General features: G+C 37.8%; 2 protein-coding genes across 2 annotated transcripts in view; both read right to left on the bottom strand.

Annotated features, from left to right (window-relative positions):
• LOC134754575 (laminin subunit alpha) overlaps nt 1-2,961 on the bottom strand; it is a 103,692-nt gene extending 100,731 nt beyond the window's left edge. Inside the window, exon 1 of the mRNA XM_063690892.1 lies at nt 2,766-2,961. Within this exon, the coding sequence (XP_063546962.1) occupies nt 2,766-2,945 (180 nt within the window). The 5' untranslated portion in view covers nt 2,946-2,961. The remainder of the gene's footprint in view (nt 1-2,765) is intronic.
• Nucleotides 2,962-10,602: 7,641 nt separating this feature from the next.
• Nucleotides 10,603-19,866, bottom strand: part of LOC134755058 (transmembrane channel-like protein) — a 31,581-nt gene continuing 22,317 nt past the window's right edge. The window contains exons 8-15 of the mRNA XM_063691536.1: nt 19,308-19,438; nt 18,317-18,418; nt 17,718-17,909; nt 15,975-16,217; nt 13,995-15,423; nt 13,153-13,749; nt 12,651-12,864; nt 10,603-11,177 (exon numbers count right to left, since the gene is read on the bottom strand). Of these exons, the coding sequence (XP_063547606.1) occupies nt 10,603-11,177; nt 12,651-12,864; nt 13,153-13,749; nt 13,995-15,423; nt 15,975-16,217; nt 17,718-17,909; nt 18,317-18,418; nt 19,308-19,438 (3,483 nt within the window). The remainder of the gene's footprint in view (nt 11,178-12,650; nt 12,865-13,152; nt 13,750-13,994; nt 15,424-15,974; nt 16,218-17,717; nt 17,910-18,316; nt 18,419-19,307; nt 19,439-19,866) is intronic.

Genomic DNA, 19,866 nt, shown 5'->3' with positions numbered 1-19,866 from the left:
CGAGCATCGAACCCATTATCGCCGGGATGGCAGGCAGGATGCGATAGCTTATCACTGGTATATAGGCCCCCTTATCTTAAAGCTTGTAAGCAACTGTTTAATTAGGAAACTTAAATGACTATAAGGGGGTTCTTCTCGCTCGAGATTCATACAAACTCTTTTGGCATCTTACTCCTGATATATACCCAGGTAGCAAAATGACGTAAAATGACGTCAGCGACGTCATAATGACGGCATTATTACGTCATTACGACGTCGCTGACGTCATTTGACGTCATTTTGCTACCTGGGTAGGTTTTCTTCACTTGAATCTGTCTGGCCGACCGGTCTGGCCTAGTGGGTAGTGACCCTGCCTGTGAAGCCGATGGTCCTGGGTTCGGATCCCGGTAAGGGCATTTATTTGTGTGATGAGCACAGATATTTGTTCCTGTGTCATGGGTGTTTTCTATGTATTTAAGTATTATATTATATATATCGTTGTCTGAGTACCCATAACATAATACAAGCCTCCTTGAGCTTACCGTGGGACTTAGTCAATCTGTGTAAGAATGTCCTATAATATAATATAAAAAACCGGCCAAGTGCGAGTTGGACTCGCGCACGAAGGGTTCCGTACCACTACGGAACAAAACGACAAAAAGATCACGTTTGTTGTATGGGAGCCCCATTTAAATATGTATATTATTCTTTTTTTAGTATTTGTTGTTATAGCGGCAACAGAAATACATCATCTGTGAAAATTTCAACTGTCTAGCTATCACGGTTCATGAGATACAGCCTGGTGACAGACAGGCAGACGGACGGACAGACGGACAGCGGAGTCTTAGTAATAGGGTCCCGTTTTTACCCTTTGGGTACGGAACCCTAAAAAAACTGTAATGTTTGGGTAGTATGTACTTTTCTTACTACGCCAACGTAAAAAAAATACTAGAGATTGATTATTATTTTTATTATTTCATTATTAATCAATTTCTAGTTTTTTTTTTACGTTAGCGTAGTAAGAAGTTTTTTTGTAGTTTTCTTTGAAATTTTCATTGTTGACATCCTTGGGCGTTGACGGTTTCGTTTGTTATTTATAATTTTAAAATTATTTTTTTGCCGTTTTTTGCGTAATGGTACGGAACCCTTCGTGCGCGAGTCCGGCTCGCACTTGGCCGGTTTTTTAGGGTTCCGTACCTCAAAAGGAAAAAACGGAATCCTTATAGGATCACTCGTGCGTCTGTCTGTCCGTCTGTCACAGCCTATTTTCTCCGAAACTACCGGACGAATTAAGTTGAAATTTGGTATACATATGTAAGTTTGTGACCCAAAGATAGACATGTAACGTAAACAAATGACTTTTAAACACGGGAGCCACTTTTATAAATGAGAAAATTAAAAAATAAAGTTTTTCAAACTATATCGTGTCACATATCAAATGAAAGAGCTCACTATGAGAATCTCAAATATATATTTTTTATAATTTTAAGAAAAACAGTTTAGAAGTTATTCAAGAAAATAGGCAAAAAATGACCATTCCCCCCTTTATCTCCAAAACTGCTGGGTCAAAAATTTAAAAAAAATATATACAAAATAGATATTTACCTATAGATTACAGGAAAACCTATTAGAAATGTGCAGTTAAGCGTGAGTCGTACTTAAATAACTTAGTTTTTGATCCGACCCCTACGGGTTTTTTAAAGACATTTCACATAAAAAATACATTGTTTAAATTGTGTAATGCACGGAACCCTTGGAACGCGAGTCCGACTCGCACTTGACCGTTTTTTTTATAGAAGGACGGTGGCAAACAAACCTAGGAAGCGACCACCATAGCCCATAGAGAGTAAATTCGCGGATACGCGTTGTTATCCGCTTTCACTGTGTTAAATAGTTGAATGCAAATTCGCAAAGCAGCTTTTTACAAGGTTTTATTTATTTTAGAGTCATAGAACAAAGTGTGGTGTGTCATTACAAACGACATACTTTTCACAGAAATTTGACAACTATGACATGGCCACAGTTTCTCAATGCAAATGCCATGATCCGTCTCTAGGTACCTAAATTGAAACTGTCATTTTGTAGCATACAAAAACCGGCCAAGTGCGAGTCGGGCTAGCGCACGAAGGGTTCCGTTAGTTCCGTACCATTACGCAAAAAACGGCAAAAAAATCACGTTTGTTGTATGGGAGCCCCACTTATATATTTATTTTATTCTGTTTTTAGTATTTGTTGTTATAGCAGCAACAGAAATACATCAAAAACATAAACAAGCATTGCATGCTGCCAAAAACAGCTAAAAAGGCTAGAACATGTAACTTTTATAATATCTATGTAAAACCCTTTTTATGTGCAAATAAATGATTATGATTATGATCATCTGTGAAAATTTCAACTGTCTAGCTATCGCGGTTCGTGAGATACAGCCTGGTGACAGACGGACAGACAGACAGCGGAGTCTTAGTAATAGGGTCCCGTTTTTACCCTTTGGGTACGGAACTCTAAAAACAGAGCTTAAATAACTACGAGTATTCAGAAACGCCATAACGCCATTGAAATTGAGCAGTTTTCAAAAAATGTGCCTTCTATAAAAAAAAATATAATTATACCACATTATCTTGTCGATAAGGTTGATTTCTAATTGAAGCTATATGGAAATAGCGCCTTACTGACAAGCGACAATAAGTAAGTACCCTTTTAGTTGAAAATGGCACAAATATTGGCTGTCTTAAATCGAACCTAGTGTCAATTACAATCTAAACACACCCTTAAAAGCCAAAACTCACCTGTCCTTGAATAACAGTCTCATCCGTAGACCCCGTCAACTCGCAATATAACTCTTGTCCGATATCCCCACACGTTGCTGTCGCCGTAATTTTCTTCCCCAACGCCAGGTTAAGATAAGGGGGGGTGAGTATCTCCCCCGCCACTCCGTGTAGGAGCAGCACAAAGATGGCCGGCCACATGCTGCGCGCGCGGCGGTCCGGCGTTGAATGAGGGGATGGGATGCGCGCGCCCGCGCGGGCACGTTCTTGCGTTGCTACTGATTGTTTATGGACTTTATTCCGTTGTATTAAGGTTTAAAAGGGTAGGTTTGTAGTGTTGCGTTTTAGGGATATTTGTTGACTGTATTCAGTTGTATTAAGGTTTAAAGTAGGTTGACATTTTTATGCGATTTGTGGACTTTATTTAGGTGTAATAAGGGTTTAAATGGTTGGTTTTATAGATGCGTACGAGTGTGTAAGAGCGGAGGTAGTGTATGTTGGAATTTTTGTTTATTGTCATTCAAGGAAAATGTATAAGTAAAGTAAGTGACAGATTACAGTATAAAAAGCATTAAGTAGTATTGATAAATGATAGGACTCAAGAACCGTCTAAGCTGACTTTGCACCGATTTAAACAGGACAAAGTGATAGAATAATATTAAAATGTATACCTATACGTCATTTTTTCTGAGAAATTTGACATAAGTGATAACAATGCCACACTTTATCATTGCAAATGCCATTGCAGAGTTAGCTTGGTCCAACTACAATTTTTATCTGAATTATACTTTTTAGGGTTCCGTACCCAAAGGATAAAAACGGGACCCTATTACTAAGACTCCACTGTCCGTCAGTCTGTCACCAGGCCATAGATATAGGAATTAATTAAAATTAAAATTTCATATATCTATGCACCAGGCTGTATCTCATGAACCGTGATAGGTAGACAGTTGAAATTTTCACAGATGATGTATTTTCTGTTGCCGCTATAACAACAAATGCTAAAAACAGAATAAAATAAATTTAAGTAGGGCTCCCATACAACAAACGTGATTTGCCGTTTTTTGGCCGGTTTTTTACTAAACTAAATCTAATATTGTCTTCGGTTACCGCGATAGTTACTCATGAAATAAAACTATGAAAACGGATTATATCGCGTATATTGAATTTATAATACATCCCGACGTTTCGAACTCTTTACAGCGTTCGTGGTCAACGGGTGACCCGTTGACCACGAACGCTGTAAAGAGTTCGAAACGTCGGGATGTATTATAAATTCAATATACGCGATATAATCCGTTTTCATAGTTTTATTTCATAAACTAAATCTATTAGATTAAGTCAACTGCAAGGATAACTGGCGCCCCCTGCATAGAAATTTGCAGGGGGTCAACTATATATCTACAGCTGACTGTAAGTACAGTCGCCATCAGATATATCTGAGCGGTCAATGCTCTCACAAATATCTAAACACGCGTCTATTGTCAAGGCGTTACAGTGCGTGTTCAGATATTGTGAACACCTTGGCCGCTCCGATATATCTGATGGCAACTGTACCTACCTGTATTGACCTCTTGTTAGTGCAGAACAAAGATAGATCCGTAATAGATGGATACAGTCTAAGGAGAAAACGTGCCTCGAAAATCACGAAAATTTGATTCTCGATCAGAGGGCGCCACTAGTTTTGGCCTACTCTCGTATAGAGGGCGTTGACGGTTTCGTTTGTTATTTATAATTTTAACGCATATCCGTTAAAAAACATGGGTCAAAATCATATAAAAATAATTAATGCAAATAAAAAAATCATTTATCCATATTTAAATACATTTTAACGTATTTTTATAAATCTTCATTTTTAGTTTCAAGGTATGTCGATAGATGGCAGTGAATTTACAGTGGTTACAAAATTTACTATGACAGTACCGCTCTATCTTATTATATCCTCTTTGGTGCAGAAGGATCTTTTTATGCTAGTTTTCGTAAAGCAAACTCTTCTTAAGAGCGCTATAATTTGATAAAGACAAATTAAACGTTGTAGATTGCTCGTGTATAAAAAAACTTCGATATTAAGTATATTTTCGTAGGAATTTACACTTGTTTCGAAGAGAAAATTCAATTCGTTTAACATTGATTTTCTCTTTCTTAAAAGCATGTAGGAAGAATATCATTCGATATTCCTAAAGTACAGGATATTAGTAATACAAAATATCCAAATTTAGCAGAGTAAACTTCTCAAAATTTACAAATAAGAGCTCACAATTCAGTGCTTCACGCGGTTTTTCGTAAACGACCATCAGAAAAACAATCATTACTAATTTAATTAGTCCTTTTTCTAAAATGTACAACGATATTCCTAAGGATAAGAAGACGCTCTTACTGAAACAAGTACTCTTTATTTCTAATAATGAGCGTAAAATCTTAAATGTTGTCGGGAATATCATCAATTTTACATTATTTCGACTTTTCTTGTAAGAACGCTCTTAAGCTGGTGCTTGGAATAAAAGCGCACGCGGCCCGGGACAGCTTTTTTTGTTGAAATTTGGGAACAGAGACTAAAAGGGTCGTCTCAAAACAGGTTTGTATCTTCCACATAGTTAACCGTCTATTTTAAACCTTAATTCAAAGCTATAAGGTCCAACAAAGGCAGGTGTTTTAGTATGCATTTCGTTAACGGTATTTTATTGATTTGCGAATAACTTAGGAGTGTAAATGGATACTTACGGTGTTTACGATTTAAACTTCAATACTATCAATTCATCCACATATTTAAGGTCCCCGGCAAGCTCGGTTCTCCATACAAACGTAGGTCCGCTCTCATTGTCACATAGATGACATTTACTGTGGCTACAAAATTTACTATGACAGTACCCCTCTATCCTATTATATCCTCTTTGATAGGTATCAAAGGATTGATTCACTCCGCGCCGCATCGCTCCGCGTTCGCGTGTTGTTCGCCAACGCAGGCCTCCGTCACTCGCTCAGGGCCACGAGCTATATGCCTACCGCTCGGCGTATCGTCGACGATACAACCGACAGAGGGCCGCCGAACGCAGTAACTATTTATTAATCTGTGGCCAACGTAAGTAATCACTACACCTTATATAAAAGAAAGCCACGCCACGTCTGTGTGTGTATGTATGTTTGCGAAAAACTCGAAAACTACTGAACAGATTTTCATGCGGATTTCACTTATCAATAGAGTGATTCTTGAGAAAGGTTTAGGTATAATTTGTTAAATTAAATTTTAGATTAAATTCTTTATTCAACGACCAACTAGGATCAATCAGTGTTAGTAATGCTTATGGGTAATCTTATACTACGGGGCTACCTGAGGTTTTCATCGATTTTTGACGAGTTTTGAATCGTATCTCCTACATAAGACAAGCGGCTATCGGTTCTTCAATCTTTTATCTCCATTTTTGTCTACCGGATTGTGAAAAAAATGAATACTTATTTATTTATGATTGTTTTAAACATTGTCTGAAAAAAACACTTTTTTCGTATCTCGATTGCTGTGAAAGATCTTACTTATACGAAATCTACATATTTAGGTTCGTCTTAGACGTCTCTAAAAGTTTGTCTAAGGTTTTAATTTTAAACTAATTAACACAAAAGTTATGGCCAGAAAACCAGTTTTTTGGCCTAAAATTGTTCAACTTTGATGTCAAATATTTCGAAAACAATGAACTTTGAAGTAAATATGGGATAATATATTGCTAAAATCCGTTGCTGTTAATATGATAAGCTACAAAAAACATTAGAAAATTAAGGGATTCAAATCGAAGGTCATTGGGGCATGGGGTCCCCTTAAGGTTTTGTGTAACCCGTGCGAAACTGCGAAGCCGGCGCGGGCCGCTAGTATAAATAGTATTAGGTACCTATAAGTCAATTGCGATTTCCATGTTCATCATCTGCCTGAGATCTACCTTCTCCTTGACAGACTGATTCCTTTATTTAATTAATGTTAATACTCATTACTTAGAGAATTATAACCAATGGTTTGGTAGGTATATCTAGGACTCATTATTATTATCATGTAAATAAATTGGCGATTTTGATACTTGCTCGCTGTCAAAATACTTCAGTGTCATATTACATGTAATACTTCCGACGTGTCGGAAGCCGGTGTTCATGGAGACTGTATTATGGAATGTAGAGTTAAGGAAACGAATCTTCATGTATCAAAAAGTGTAAAAGTGTACAGCATTAGCTGTAAATAATAGTTCGAAATCTGTCCGGTGGCGCTAGGGTGGCACAACGATATGACATGAAATTAGACTTCATTGACGGGGTGAAGTGCGCTGTCAGTGATTTAAAATTGTTATTTAAATGTTTAAGATATTTATTTTAATAACGATTTAGGATTTCATATTTCGCAGATTTAAAGTCTTGCCCGCCTAGGAACCAAGTGCTAGGTACCTTGCAGTCAAACTAGCCGCCCCTTTCTCAGTACGCATTATTTAGACTGCCACCCCTGTTATCTATTAGCCACCGCCGCCCCGGGCCTGGGCTTACCAGGCCTTGGGGCAAAGCCGCCGCTATATAGGATATATATATAAATTAAATAAATATGGGAAAAGTTTGCGTCGTAAACAGTTGCCAAAGTGGGCGTAAGGTGAAAAATCTGAAAAATGTTACGAAGTCCATATCATTTTTCCGACCAACGGTAAGTTTGTAAAATATTTAAAAAAAGTATTAAATTGTTACTTTTATAATTTTTTTTAGTAAATTAACAATTTTACTTCAACCATTCTTCATGTTTCTTTAATTCTCAGACTCCAGCACGGTTAGAAAGTTGGAAAAAGTCGTTAGGAATTGCATTAAAAGCAAGTGATTATATTTGCTATCTTCATTTTAAAGAAGAAAATATATACATGTTAACTAGTTAACTATTAAAGGAGAGGTCAAATATATTCCTACACAAAGAAAAACTGGTCCTTATATAGGTACATAGACAAAATCCATAACCCAGGAACAAATATTTGTAATAAAAAAAAAAACAAATAAATGCTCTTGCTTTTACCAGGATTCGAACCCGGGACCTCCTGCTTCATAGGCGGGGTCACTACCGACAAGGCTAAGAGACCGTCAAAAATTGGTCCTCGATTGCATTGTGGCGCCACCTAATTACTGTTTTTTACAGTCACTTTTTGATATATGAAGATTCGTTTCCTTAACTCTACATTCCATAGACTGTATAAAATACCATCTATACCATGGAGACTATATAAAGGAGCCAAATCTCTATGTATGAAAAGTGTCCATCAAAAAACAGTAATTAGGCGGCGCCACCATACACCGAAATACTACCAAAAACAACCTACGTAAATTGGTCGGGTTATTTGCTGGTTCATGTTATACTCATGTCCCAGACAGTAACTAGCGCCAGCGGAGAGATTAGGAACTATTATTTAAAGCTGAAAGCGGTCACTTTTGCAACAATTCTGCCATAAGAGATTGGCATCCTTTTCTATACCATCCATAATCTATACCATCCATACCGGTGTTGCTCGAAGTGAACAGATAAATAGGGAATATTACGCGAAACTCTGCGCAGGGGGCGCCACTACCACAATCTGTGGGTCTATCACAAAACTAGAAAATCGAAATTGTGTTATCTAACATCTCTGTCACTCTTGCATATTCGAGCGGTAAAGAGGCAGATAGCGGATTCGCGTTTCCCGGTAGGTCTTCTGTAAACAAACCGCCTTGGTGCATTAGTCATATTTTATTATCTCTGAAAAAACCGGCCAAGTGCGAGTCGGACTCGCGCACCGAGGGTTCCGTACTTTTTAGTATTTGTTGTTATAGCGGCAACAGAAATACATCAGCTGTGAAAATTTTAACTGTCTAGCTATCACGGTTCATGAGATACAGCCTGGTGACAGACAGACAGACGGACAGCGGAGTCTTAGTAATAGAGGGTCCCGTTTTTACCCTTTGGGTACGGAACCTTAAAAATTGTCAAAAACCTGTTAAAGGCACAGTTTGTATAAGTTACTCTATGGTTTACTAAAAAGGCTAGTGCTGCACTCTGGTGGCAGAACATTGCAGTAATACCCCCTATTGAGAACTTTCTGATATTTGACAATTATTATAACATACAATATTATACAACTCCTTTGTACTACTCTTTGACTTCTAAAAGCTTAGTTAGAGGGAGCAAGCCAGCCAGCCTTCTCACATGTTTCACCGCTTGAAGAGACAAAGTAAGTAAGGCAGTGCCATAATCTCGTTGCATTACAATGGCATTACGAGGGCATTACACTGTTTTTTTTTTTAGAATAATACCTTTTTTTCTATGAAGATTGATGCACTGTGACAGCTGTCAAATATTTATCAATATTATTATGTACTTACGTACTTACAAACAACGCGAAGAATGTCAATTACAAAAATACTTACGTTTACATTGTTATTGTTTCAATCGCACAATAATATAAACAAACTCAGAACTGGTGACAAGACTAATCTTTCGATAAACGCTGACGAGAGACAAAGTGATGACAACGATGTGTATCAAGTGACGATAAATGATATAGGAGACGGCGAAATAGCAATGGTAAATATCACCCTCCATTTAATTCGTAGTTGGTTATAGCAACAGCAACTTATCCGTGTCGTCACCGTGTCGTGCATTGAGGTATTATGACGACATACCAAACATACGTTTATTAGAAATAACAAAGAGAATAACTAATAAGTTCATTGGTGTCGTGAAGATTCATATACATAGTCTATACAAGTAGTTATAGACGCGCCACCGAGCGACCGGGGGTAAGAAAGAATATTCATATACAATTTGGGCAGCATAGGATTTTTTCTCTTTCACTCTTATAAATTTCGCTATTTCGCACTCGCCTCCTACCTATGATGCCACCCGGTCGTTGATTTCCTCTTATAGGAATCGCAATAGGACTATCTTTCTCTATCAAAGAGTGTCAGGCCCTTGTGTAGACTACATATGTAGTGCATAATTATTTTCCATCGTATTTTCACGGAAACGTACGAAAGTGCCTTGCTAATTCCCGTTAGCTTTTAGATTAATGACAAAATGAGAAAAATGATAAAATTAAAAAATAAAGTTTTTCAAACTATATCGTGTTACATATCAAATGAAAGACCTCATTTTAAGAATCTCAAATATATATTTTATTGTAATTTTAAAATAAATAAACAGCCAAAAAATTACCATTTAATAAATGACTTTATCTCCGAAACTACTGGGTCTAAAGTTTAAAAAAAAATACACAAAATAATTCTTTACCTATAGATGACAGGAAAACCTATTAGAAATGTGCAGTCAAGCGTGAGTCGGACTTAATAGTTTTTGATCCTACCCCTACGGGTTTTTTAAAGACATTTCACTCACGTTTCACATAAAAAAATGTAATGTACGGAACCTTTTTGGAACGCAAGTCCGACTCGCACTTGGCCGGTTTTTAAAGCTAAGGGCCACTTGCGCGAGCTAGACTTAGCCACTCACCCGGGGTTAACCTTTAACCCAGTTTCGAATTGTACTGGTAACCACGGTAGCTCCAAGGTTTAACCGGTTAACCCCGGGTTAGTGGGCTAATCTGGCTGACGCAAGTGGCCCTAAGTCATAGAAAGAATATCTACAGACCAAAAATCACATTCTGAGTATTAGGTAATTTATAAAATAGTGAGTGTTATGCGACAAGGCGACAGTATATTTTGATTCTGCAGATATGAAAACTAAAACAACCAATATTGCATTTATATGTAAGTATCAGATTTGTATATATTTTTTATATTTTTCTTTTATAGCTATATTGTAAGTGTACGCGACCTCCGGATTGAAAGTCGCACGCTCTTACCACTAGGCCACCAGCGCTTCTTATAGTGAATATTGATATTTATGTCCATCCTCCGGTTTCTTTTTCTCAGTCTTCTCTTTAACACTATCGACGCTGCTTTGTCTTCTAAGCGACCTTAAATCTGCCTGTTTTTTATTTGAGTCTCCACTCTTTTTGTTTTCTCGTTTTAAGTCCTCGTCGCTTTCCGTTGTGCTTATAGTTATAACAGGAATAACTGAGACTTCAGACTGTTTTCTTTCTAATGCATCTTTCTTGATTGTCTTTTCATTGACTTCGTCGACTTTAGTCGTAACAAATCGTGATTTAGTTTCATTGTTTCTTTTCTCAACGGCCGCTTTATCTGTACGATCTTCTTTTTCAACTTTAACTTTGAGTTTATTTTCATCGCTCGCTTGCGTTTTGAATTCTACAATTTTCTTATCACTCTTTACTATAGTTATGTCTTTAGCTTTCAGTACATCTCTTGGTAGGGTTTCGTGGAAATCTGTGTCAGTTTCGTCGTCGTTGTTAGGGGAGATGGATGGGTCGTTGTCGATTTCGGAGAGATCTGATTTCTTATCAACAGCTTGTCCGACGATCTTGGCGAAGATATTACCTGTGTTAAAAAAGAGATCAATGATTAGACTTATGTCCACAAAAGGTTATTAGTGTTCTTTCTTTAAGGCCGTTCCATCGGTTTGCCGCTGTTACGGTCACATTTCGCAAGAAAGAACGGGAAAGATCATACGCGCCAAGTGTCAATTTTGATTGAATTTTGTCGATTTTTATTTACCTATTTTAAAAACGTTACCTTACAATATCGAAATTCGAAAGTTATGAAACTACTATTTAAGTTAAGATTGTTTTTTCTTCTTTTTTGTTTATAGTATTACATAATAAATAACCGAGTAAAGTTTGATTAAAAGTCCGAGTTAGAGGTTACTTTGGGAATTAATTGTATTGAGCGAAGTGTCATAATTCGCGTATCGAAAGCTATGTTATTAAAGATAATATAGTCAAGCACTACATATATTTTTTCCACGTCTACGAATATCAACGCCTCTTAGAAAAACATGATCATATAAGGAGATTTTTCACCTTCTGGCTCAGGAAACCGCCTTAAGAGGCCGTAGTCGATTTTGGAGCAAAAATTTTAAATTGATAGATTTAGTCGTTGAAATTATACACGTTTTGTTACGTAATATCTAAATATCAAGTATTGGTTTCTATTAGCACGTCTTCTCATCTTGCCTTTTAATAATGAGGTCGCAAGCGTGCGTCACCGGTAATATATGAAAAGAAGGGGCAGTTTTTAAAAATTCATCAAAAATTTATGGTGGTAAATTATACAAATTGATCTATAAAAATAGTTTCAACAAATGTTGTAGATTGTTTAAGTATCAAAATTACGTTGAAATTAAGTCGATTTTCAGAGAAATTGTCACTTGTTTTGAAGTAATTTCTGGAGAAAATTGATTTTGTCTAACTTTCCTTTACACTACTTCAAAGTCATAATAATAAAAATGTAGTCTGATAAACGTCAAGTACAGGATATGTGTAATACAAAATTACCATGTTTAGCCGTCCAAACTTTACGAAATTTACAAATAAGAGCGACAAAATCAGTGCTTTACGCGCTTTTACCTAAACGTCCATCAGAAAAGCAAACATTACTAATTTAGTGAGTCTGTTTTCAACAAATTCATCTGATAAAAGGTAAGATAAGAAGACGCGCTAATAGAAACCAGTACTTATTATTTCAATTAGGTAACAAAAGGTGTACATTTTCACCGACTAAATCTATCAATTTTACATTTTTGCGACTAAAATCGACACCGGCTTCTTAACGCCTTTGCTATGCCAATTAATTAAGCTCCCAATTACCAAATACTCGTATAAGTAGTATGGAATCAAATTTAATCGATCACGTGTGTCTCAGTGATATATCATATAAGTGTTCAATCATATAGCTAATTTATTTAAATTTGTTTAATGCAAGCTTATTAAACAAAGTGTATTTATTTATGCTGTTGCTCAATTCGGAGAGGTTTACGATTCATTTAAATTCTAAGGTGAAGATCATTCATACCTTTCTTCTTCGTCGGTTTAATCGGCGCTTTCCCATCTTCTTCAGTGACCGTCTTCCGGTCATCAGAGTCGATGGATTTGCCGAGCGGGAATCCAGGCAGCGCTTTCTTCCACCTGGCGAACGGCGTGTTGTCCATAGCCGTCCCTTTTCGCCTAGTGTCGGCCAATTGGAACATCTTCCGTCTCTCTTCTGTCCGCTCTCGGCGAAGTTGGATCTGAAATTATATTTTTACCACTGTTGACAGTTTGAGAACTTATTACAATGAGATTCGATTAAATACATTTTTACGTATTTTTATAAATCTTCATTTTTAGTTTCAAGGTATGTCGATAGATGGCAGTGAATTTACAGTGGTTACAAAATTTACTATGACAGTACCGCTCTATCTTATTATATCCTCTTTGCTTTTACATAGTATTTATATACTTGCTGTATGGCTTTAAATCAGCCATAAAATGCAATTCAATACAAAGACAAGAGGTTAAATTTGTCAAATTCTTACCTTCAAGTCATTATTTGCTTCTCTCAGTGAATTTGTCAACGATATCAAATAATAAATAATAAGTATTAGTAAAACAAGCAAAGGAATGACTATGGCTGGGGATGCTATATATTTTACAGCAAAATTCAGCGAAGGGGGCAATAGTTTGGCGAGATTTTTTGTAACTATCTCGTATATCTTGCCATACTCAGAAAAAGGACCACAATGCCATGACGGTCTGACCCAGACTATAGAATAGCCAACCGGCAGAACGCAAAGAAACAACATAGTTAGCAAAAGTCCTAAATAGAAGTTGTTGCTTTTGGAAACTCTGAAGACCACTTCATGAGGTACATTGCACGTCATCACCGCCCAAGAGCGTAAATACATCATGATCATAAGTTTGAAGACGTTTAATAAGACAAGGCCGGGCGAGAAGAACATGCCCATCCACACTTGGCCCTGGTTGTTGATTAAATGGAGAATGTTCTCGGCTATTTTAAAGTCCCCGTATTCAGGGAAGCTTTTCTCGAGATCCCAGCACCAGCAACGGTTCATATAGCGGACGAAGAGAGCGCGGAAGAAGTCCATGAAGAGGGTGCCGAGCAATAGGAACACCTGAAAGAACGGATTTTGAGAACACAATTTACACAATGAAAAAAAAAGATAAATATACACAATGTTCATGATTGCCAAGAATGCAATGCAAGTACTGCACGCAGTACTCTACGCAGATATATGTAGTTCATACATTATAACATATTTAATGTTCTAAGTTACTAGATGACTTTCAGCCTTTATCGTTTGCAAAATAATGACAGAAATAATATAATCGAAATTAGTACATAAACACAAATTATTACCAAATCCATCATAGTAAGCTTCACCATTTCCTGACCAAGCATTGTCTCCCAACACAGTTTCGTCAGTTTTGACCTCGTTTCCGTTGTCAAGTTGTACATCTTCAAATTGTTTTTGAAATATACTATGTCTACTTCTGAAGAGTTCGTCATATTTCCTCTTAAAGTTTCATTTTTATGATTTAAAGTATTAATCGACACACGTCTGGTTATATAACATTTTGTAGCAGCAACTCGGCAGTAGGAAACTATTATGACTTGTGTAACGTTAGTTTCTCCGCAAATTGTTGTACAGTTGAGCATATAAAAAGGACAGTACGACACTGCTTCTGTTGATTTACTGGAAGTTAACTCAGTGTTTGTTTCAGAGGTCATTGGTGTTGTTTCAATAGTCATTTGAGCTGTTTTTGTTGTTATTGGAGTTGTTTCTGTGGTAATTACAATTGTCTTATCATCACTGGAATATGTTGTAGCGGTCTCCGGTTCTTTGTCAGTAATTTCAGTATTTTTGTCAAGAATGTTAGTATTTATGGTAATAATGTCAGTATTAGTATAAATATTGGTAGAGTCCGATTCTGAATGAGTTGTAGACGCACTCATTTCTTTAAAGTCAGTTGTGTTTTCATCGATAGAAGCGGTTGTCTCAAATGATGACATGTCAACTGTACCGTCTGTCACATATGTCGTTACGTCATCTTGTAATGTAGTGCTCACGCCGTTTTTATCATCCCACTCTAAAATATCTTTAAAACTCCAATCTATATCAGAATTTTCGAAATTAAAATTACTATCTGTTACGTCGGTAGCATGTAAAGTAGATATTTCATCAGTGTTTTCTTGTACCATTTCAGTAGTTGATCGCATATGTATAATTTCTTCTGTGCTCTGCGTTTTTAAAAATGATTCCGTTGTTGCATCATCGTAAATATTATAATCATCGTCATCATAAACAATCTCTTCGCTTTCGTTGGAATTTTTTGATAGAGACACTATTAAATCCCATTGGCTCGTACTTGATGTTACATCAAGTATAAGGTTTTCAGTTAGAATACTTCCTGTACTAGTTTCGCTTGTACTGTTATGTAATGTATTATAATTTAAGTCGATTTTTGTTTGTCTATTATCTGCTTTTGCATGTGTATTGTTATCTCTTCTAATATTATGCGCTATCGTTGAGGCTACTGCCATCATAGCAGCTGCGCTAGGCATAAAGCAAATGTCATATGACAGACAAGCTTGAACGTCAGAACAATTAACCTCTTCCGTTATAAAAACTATCTCGTTTACATCAAAGGTACTGTTAACAGCGGTTATGTTAGGGTTCATAGTTGTGTTTGGTTTCAAATACTCCAAGTCTTTGGACATGCCTTGAATTTTGTAGAATAAACCAAATATAAGCGAGAATAAGTTGAGTAGATTTAACAACATGATCCTGTAACAAGTAGGTAATGATATAATATATGTAGAGGTATGTTAGCATAACTTAGACTTTTTGCATTTCTTAATTAAATGAAAGAAATTTCAATAAATAGGTACCCACAACACAATCCTTATTGACCTAATTGTGGGGCTTAACCAATTTGTGTAATAATGTCCTGTAATATTATTTATTACCTATCTAAACCCACCGAGGAAGCGCTGGTGGCCTAGCGGTAAGAGCGTGCGACTTGCAATCCGGAGGTCGCGGGTTCAAACCCCGGCTCGTACCAATGAGTTTTTCGGTACTTAAGTACGAAATATCATTCTATATTTACCAATCGCTTTTCGGTGAAGGAAAACATCGTGAGGAAACCGGACTAATCCCAATAAGGCCTTGTTTTTCCTCTGGGTTGGAAAGTCAGATGGCAGTCGCTTTCGTAAAAACTACCCTACGCCAATTCTTGGGATTCGTTGCCAAGCGGACCCCAGGCTCCCATGAGCCGTGGCAAAAATGCCGGGACAACGCGAGGAAGATGATGACCAGATGAACTTATCTAAACCCACCTGAACAATTGCCACCGAAGCTGCGTCCTAGGATGATACTTTTCCATATAGCCCAGGAGCTCGAAAAACACAGGGAACACCAGAGACACGAAGGTGACGACGATCGTAGTGGAGTTGTCATGCCACCAGCTGCCAGATTTCTTCGTGTCGCTGGAGACCACCTCAAGAACGGCGAAGACGGACAAGGCGAGGAGGATGAGGACGGCGAGGTTGACGAAGACGCGGCGAGCGATTATGCGCCAGCTAGAAATTAGATAAGATAAGATAATATTTATTCATTTAAAACTTATACTAATTGGTTTTATACAGTGGTAAATATACAATTTATACTTAAATTTAAATACTAGTACATTCATAGATTCAACTCAAAATAGGTACAGGTCAAGTTAAAAACTTTAATACCGAACGAATTTGTATTTTCTGTCGCTCATGGAAATTTGATAACAATACCTAAACTAAGTAAACATTTACTTGTATCTTAGGTATGCACTTTTAATGCATTATAATAGTTTAATTTCTGGCTTTGGGATGTGGGCCCTCTAATGGACCGCGAGCCAGGCGCAAATTTCGTCAGTCATCGCCTCCCGGGCGAAAACTCGTATAGCGGTTAACGGCTATGTATGATGAACCCTCGTGAACGTCAGCTGCCGCTCCGTTGGTGGGGTTTTTTTTATACCACGTCGGTGGCAATCAAGCATACGGCCCGCCTGATGGTAAGCAGTTACCGTAGCCTATGGACGCCTGCAACATCGGAGATATTAAATATTAAACGGGTTGAAGAATGAGCGTTGCCGTAGACTATAGGCAGGGGTGCGAAACATCTCACTTCGGTCAAACTCGGCTCCGTTCGGCTCAGCATTGCTCCGAGCAATTATTAGGGTTGTCACTTGACGTCCCTTTGCGTTCACGACCACAGATAAGATAATGACTTAAATTTTGACAACCCTAAATAGCCGAAAGGGATAGTGCCATATATTAGAAAGGGACAGCGTGATTCGACCCTGAACCGCTGTCACACTTCGGTTTTGTAGGAAGTTTCCTTTCTGTGCGGATGTCATTGCATGGACGCGTAAAGGGAGGTAGATATATGGCACCAGGCGCTCGATCGTGAGCCATCAAATAAAGGTTCCTGAATCTATATTGAGCAAGTCGTACGCGTCGTACGGCTGACGCCAATGTGTCAAGATTGTCACAATCATCTACTAAATATTGCACGCATTTTAGTTTTGTCAACTAATATGAACGTCACGCGTCTATATTAATAAAAGGTCATTGACGGTAGTACTATTATTTATTCTGTATAGGGATGCCGGTCGGAACATCGTGGTAGACTCTTCGGACACAACCCCTAAAAAATGACATATCTCACATTGTGAGAAACGCCGGTGTGGGTTTAGTGGATAAACTCCTCTCCCTCTTTCTCAATGGATAGAGCCGGAGGTGAAAGTTCCACATACCCCTCCAAAATGGGCCTACCATGAAATTGTCTGTTAACAATGGAGACCAAGGCCTTACTTTCTCACATCCTTCTTCTTCTCAGCTTCTTCTAGAAGTGCCTCTTTAATAAACCCAAGAATGACAGACGCCGTCCGGTTCTGAGCGCGGTGTGGGTTTAGTGGAATTAGTAAATAAACTCCTCCCCCTCTTTCTCAATGGATAGAGCCGGAGGTGAAAGTTCCACATACCCCTCCAAAATGGGCCTACCATGAAATTGTCTGTTAACAATGGAGACCAAGGCCTTACTTTCTCACATCCTTCTTCTTCTCAGCTTCTTCTAGAAGTGCCTCTTTAAACCCAAGAATGACAGACGCCGTCCGGTTCTGAGCGGTCTCCGTGTTGCCTATCATGAAGTCCCAACCAGTGAATAGTTTCCATGAGAATATGCACTCGTCTTCTTTCTCCGAGAGTTTGGACATTCTAGAATTTTCGGCCATTCTGAAAATAGAGTGAGGGATTCAAGTTTAATAGGCTTTAAAATATTAACACACGGCCAAATTATATTATTATATGTGGTATTTTCTATAAAAAGGGACCTTATTGTCGATGGCGCTTACGCCATTGTTGATGATGCTTCGATATGGTACTTATTTTCAATTTAAATAAAGATAACCCCTTTCTTATACCAAAAAATTAGTTAGATTAGTACTCTTAATTTAAAAGCGTCATATAATATTTATACGTATAAGACCGAAAGGCAGGCCTAAGGGCCTGGCCACATGTACGCAGAAATCTGCGGCGCCGCTCGCCGCAACGCAAAATCTGGCGGTGCGTCGTGCGACGCCGCGCGCGGTACCGCAAAACGGTGCGCGGCGCCGCCCGCCGCAACGCAAAATCTTACTTACTTTCTCAATATGGCGACGAACGCATAAATGTACACCACTACGCCAGTGAGGAAGTATGCTAAAGGCATTCTGTACTGTGAACGTTCTATGCTGCTGTAGTATCTGTGGATTGAATTAATAGCCATCAATAATTTGAATATAAATGGCCTCCCACACTCGTGCTCGAATCGCGTTCAAGTTCGCTAATAGGGATGATGACACATGTTGAATTTTATAACAAAATCTAGTAACATAGATAACAAATGACCAATTTATCATAATAATGTAGATATTAAATTAATATATGGAAATAATACAATACAGGACCTGAAGGTTTCAAAATTTAAGTAATTTTTCAACTTCGAAAAAGGAAAAAAGTAAGGGTACTATTCGATTCCTTTCATTTTATCCAAAAAAAGATTGTACGGCAACTACCTATATATACATAAACGCAATATTTGACCGACAAAAACGCAATTTTGTTATTTTGTCCATACCCATACATTCAAAATGAGCTCTCAGTGAACTTGACGTCACGTTCACTTATCGTTTTGTTTGGAGCGTTTCGCGAGTGAAGTACGACTTTCGGACTTTGACTATCATTTCTGACTTTTGTATAGCTTACATGCAATGGGTCCCATATAGACATTTGATCCTAAAAATAAACCTGATCGATTGATACCATTAATGAAAATTTGTCATCTAGCCTATTAGCGAAATCGACTCCACACTCGCGTTCGCGGCTTCGCGCCGCGTAGTCTGGAGCGGGCTTATAGTTATCGCCGAGAGTTGAGGTATGATAATACATAATACTATTACTTATTCTGTGGTTGAGGTGAATAATTACGCACACAGCTACACAGAGTACGTACTAATTGCAAAAATGTAAGTGAAAATGCGTCACAAAACTGTGTTTTTTTTTTCGCAAACCTTGTTTTCAATCGATAATATTCGTGATAGAGTAGAAATAACCCAAAAGTTTGTTTTTTGGAATAAAATTGATGAAACTTACCCGTAAAAGATTGGCGATACTCTTAAAAACCCTTCGAACTCCCACAGAGTGAGCAGGTTAGTTGCGTTCTTCTTCTCTTCATCTGTTATCCTCTTCCTTTCGCCATCTTCGTTTTTGTTGGCAGTTAAATACTGGAATTAATTTAATTTTTTATTAACACTGGAAAATATTCACATTTATTGGCCCCTAGAGTCCTAAGTACATTACATTATACCACAGAATAAGTAATAGTATTATCATACAGAACGGACACGCACCGCCCCGCCCCGACTCGAATTACCTCGCCCCGCGAGTCCCGTGACAGCAGATTGACGGCCGGTTGCCGGCCGCTCAGTACTATTTTTAAGTTTTTAAGAAACTTACTCACACTATGACGCATGCCGCGTGTACAGACGTGCCGTTCACACATAGAAACGCAAGTGATTTTTGATGTATAGCGTGTCCGCCCTGTGATTATACAAAAGACCTCTACAAGAACCTTGTGAGCAGGTTCGATAGCTTTACGGATTTTTTTTGTTGATGCAGACTTGCGAGGCCTACGGCGGCTCAAATAGCCACT

Source organism: Cydia strobilella, chromosome Z (assembly GCF_947568885.1).
Source record: "Cydia strobilella chromosome Z, ilCydStro3.1, whole genome shotgun sequence".
Lineage (NCBI taxonomy): Eukaryota > Metazoa > Arthropoda > Insecta > Lepidoptera > Tortricidae > Cydia > Cydia strobilella.
The sequence above is the reverse complement of the archived record's forward strand: the minus strand, read 5'-3'. Positions and strand labels throughout refer to the sequence as shown.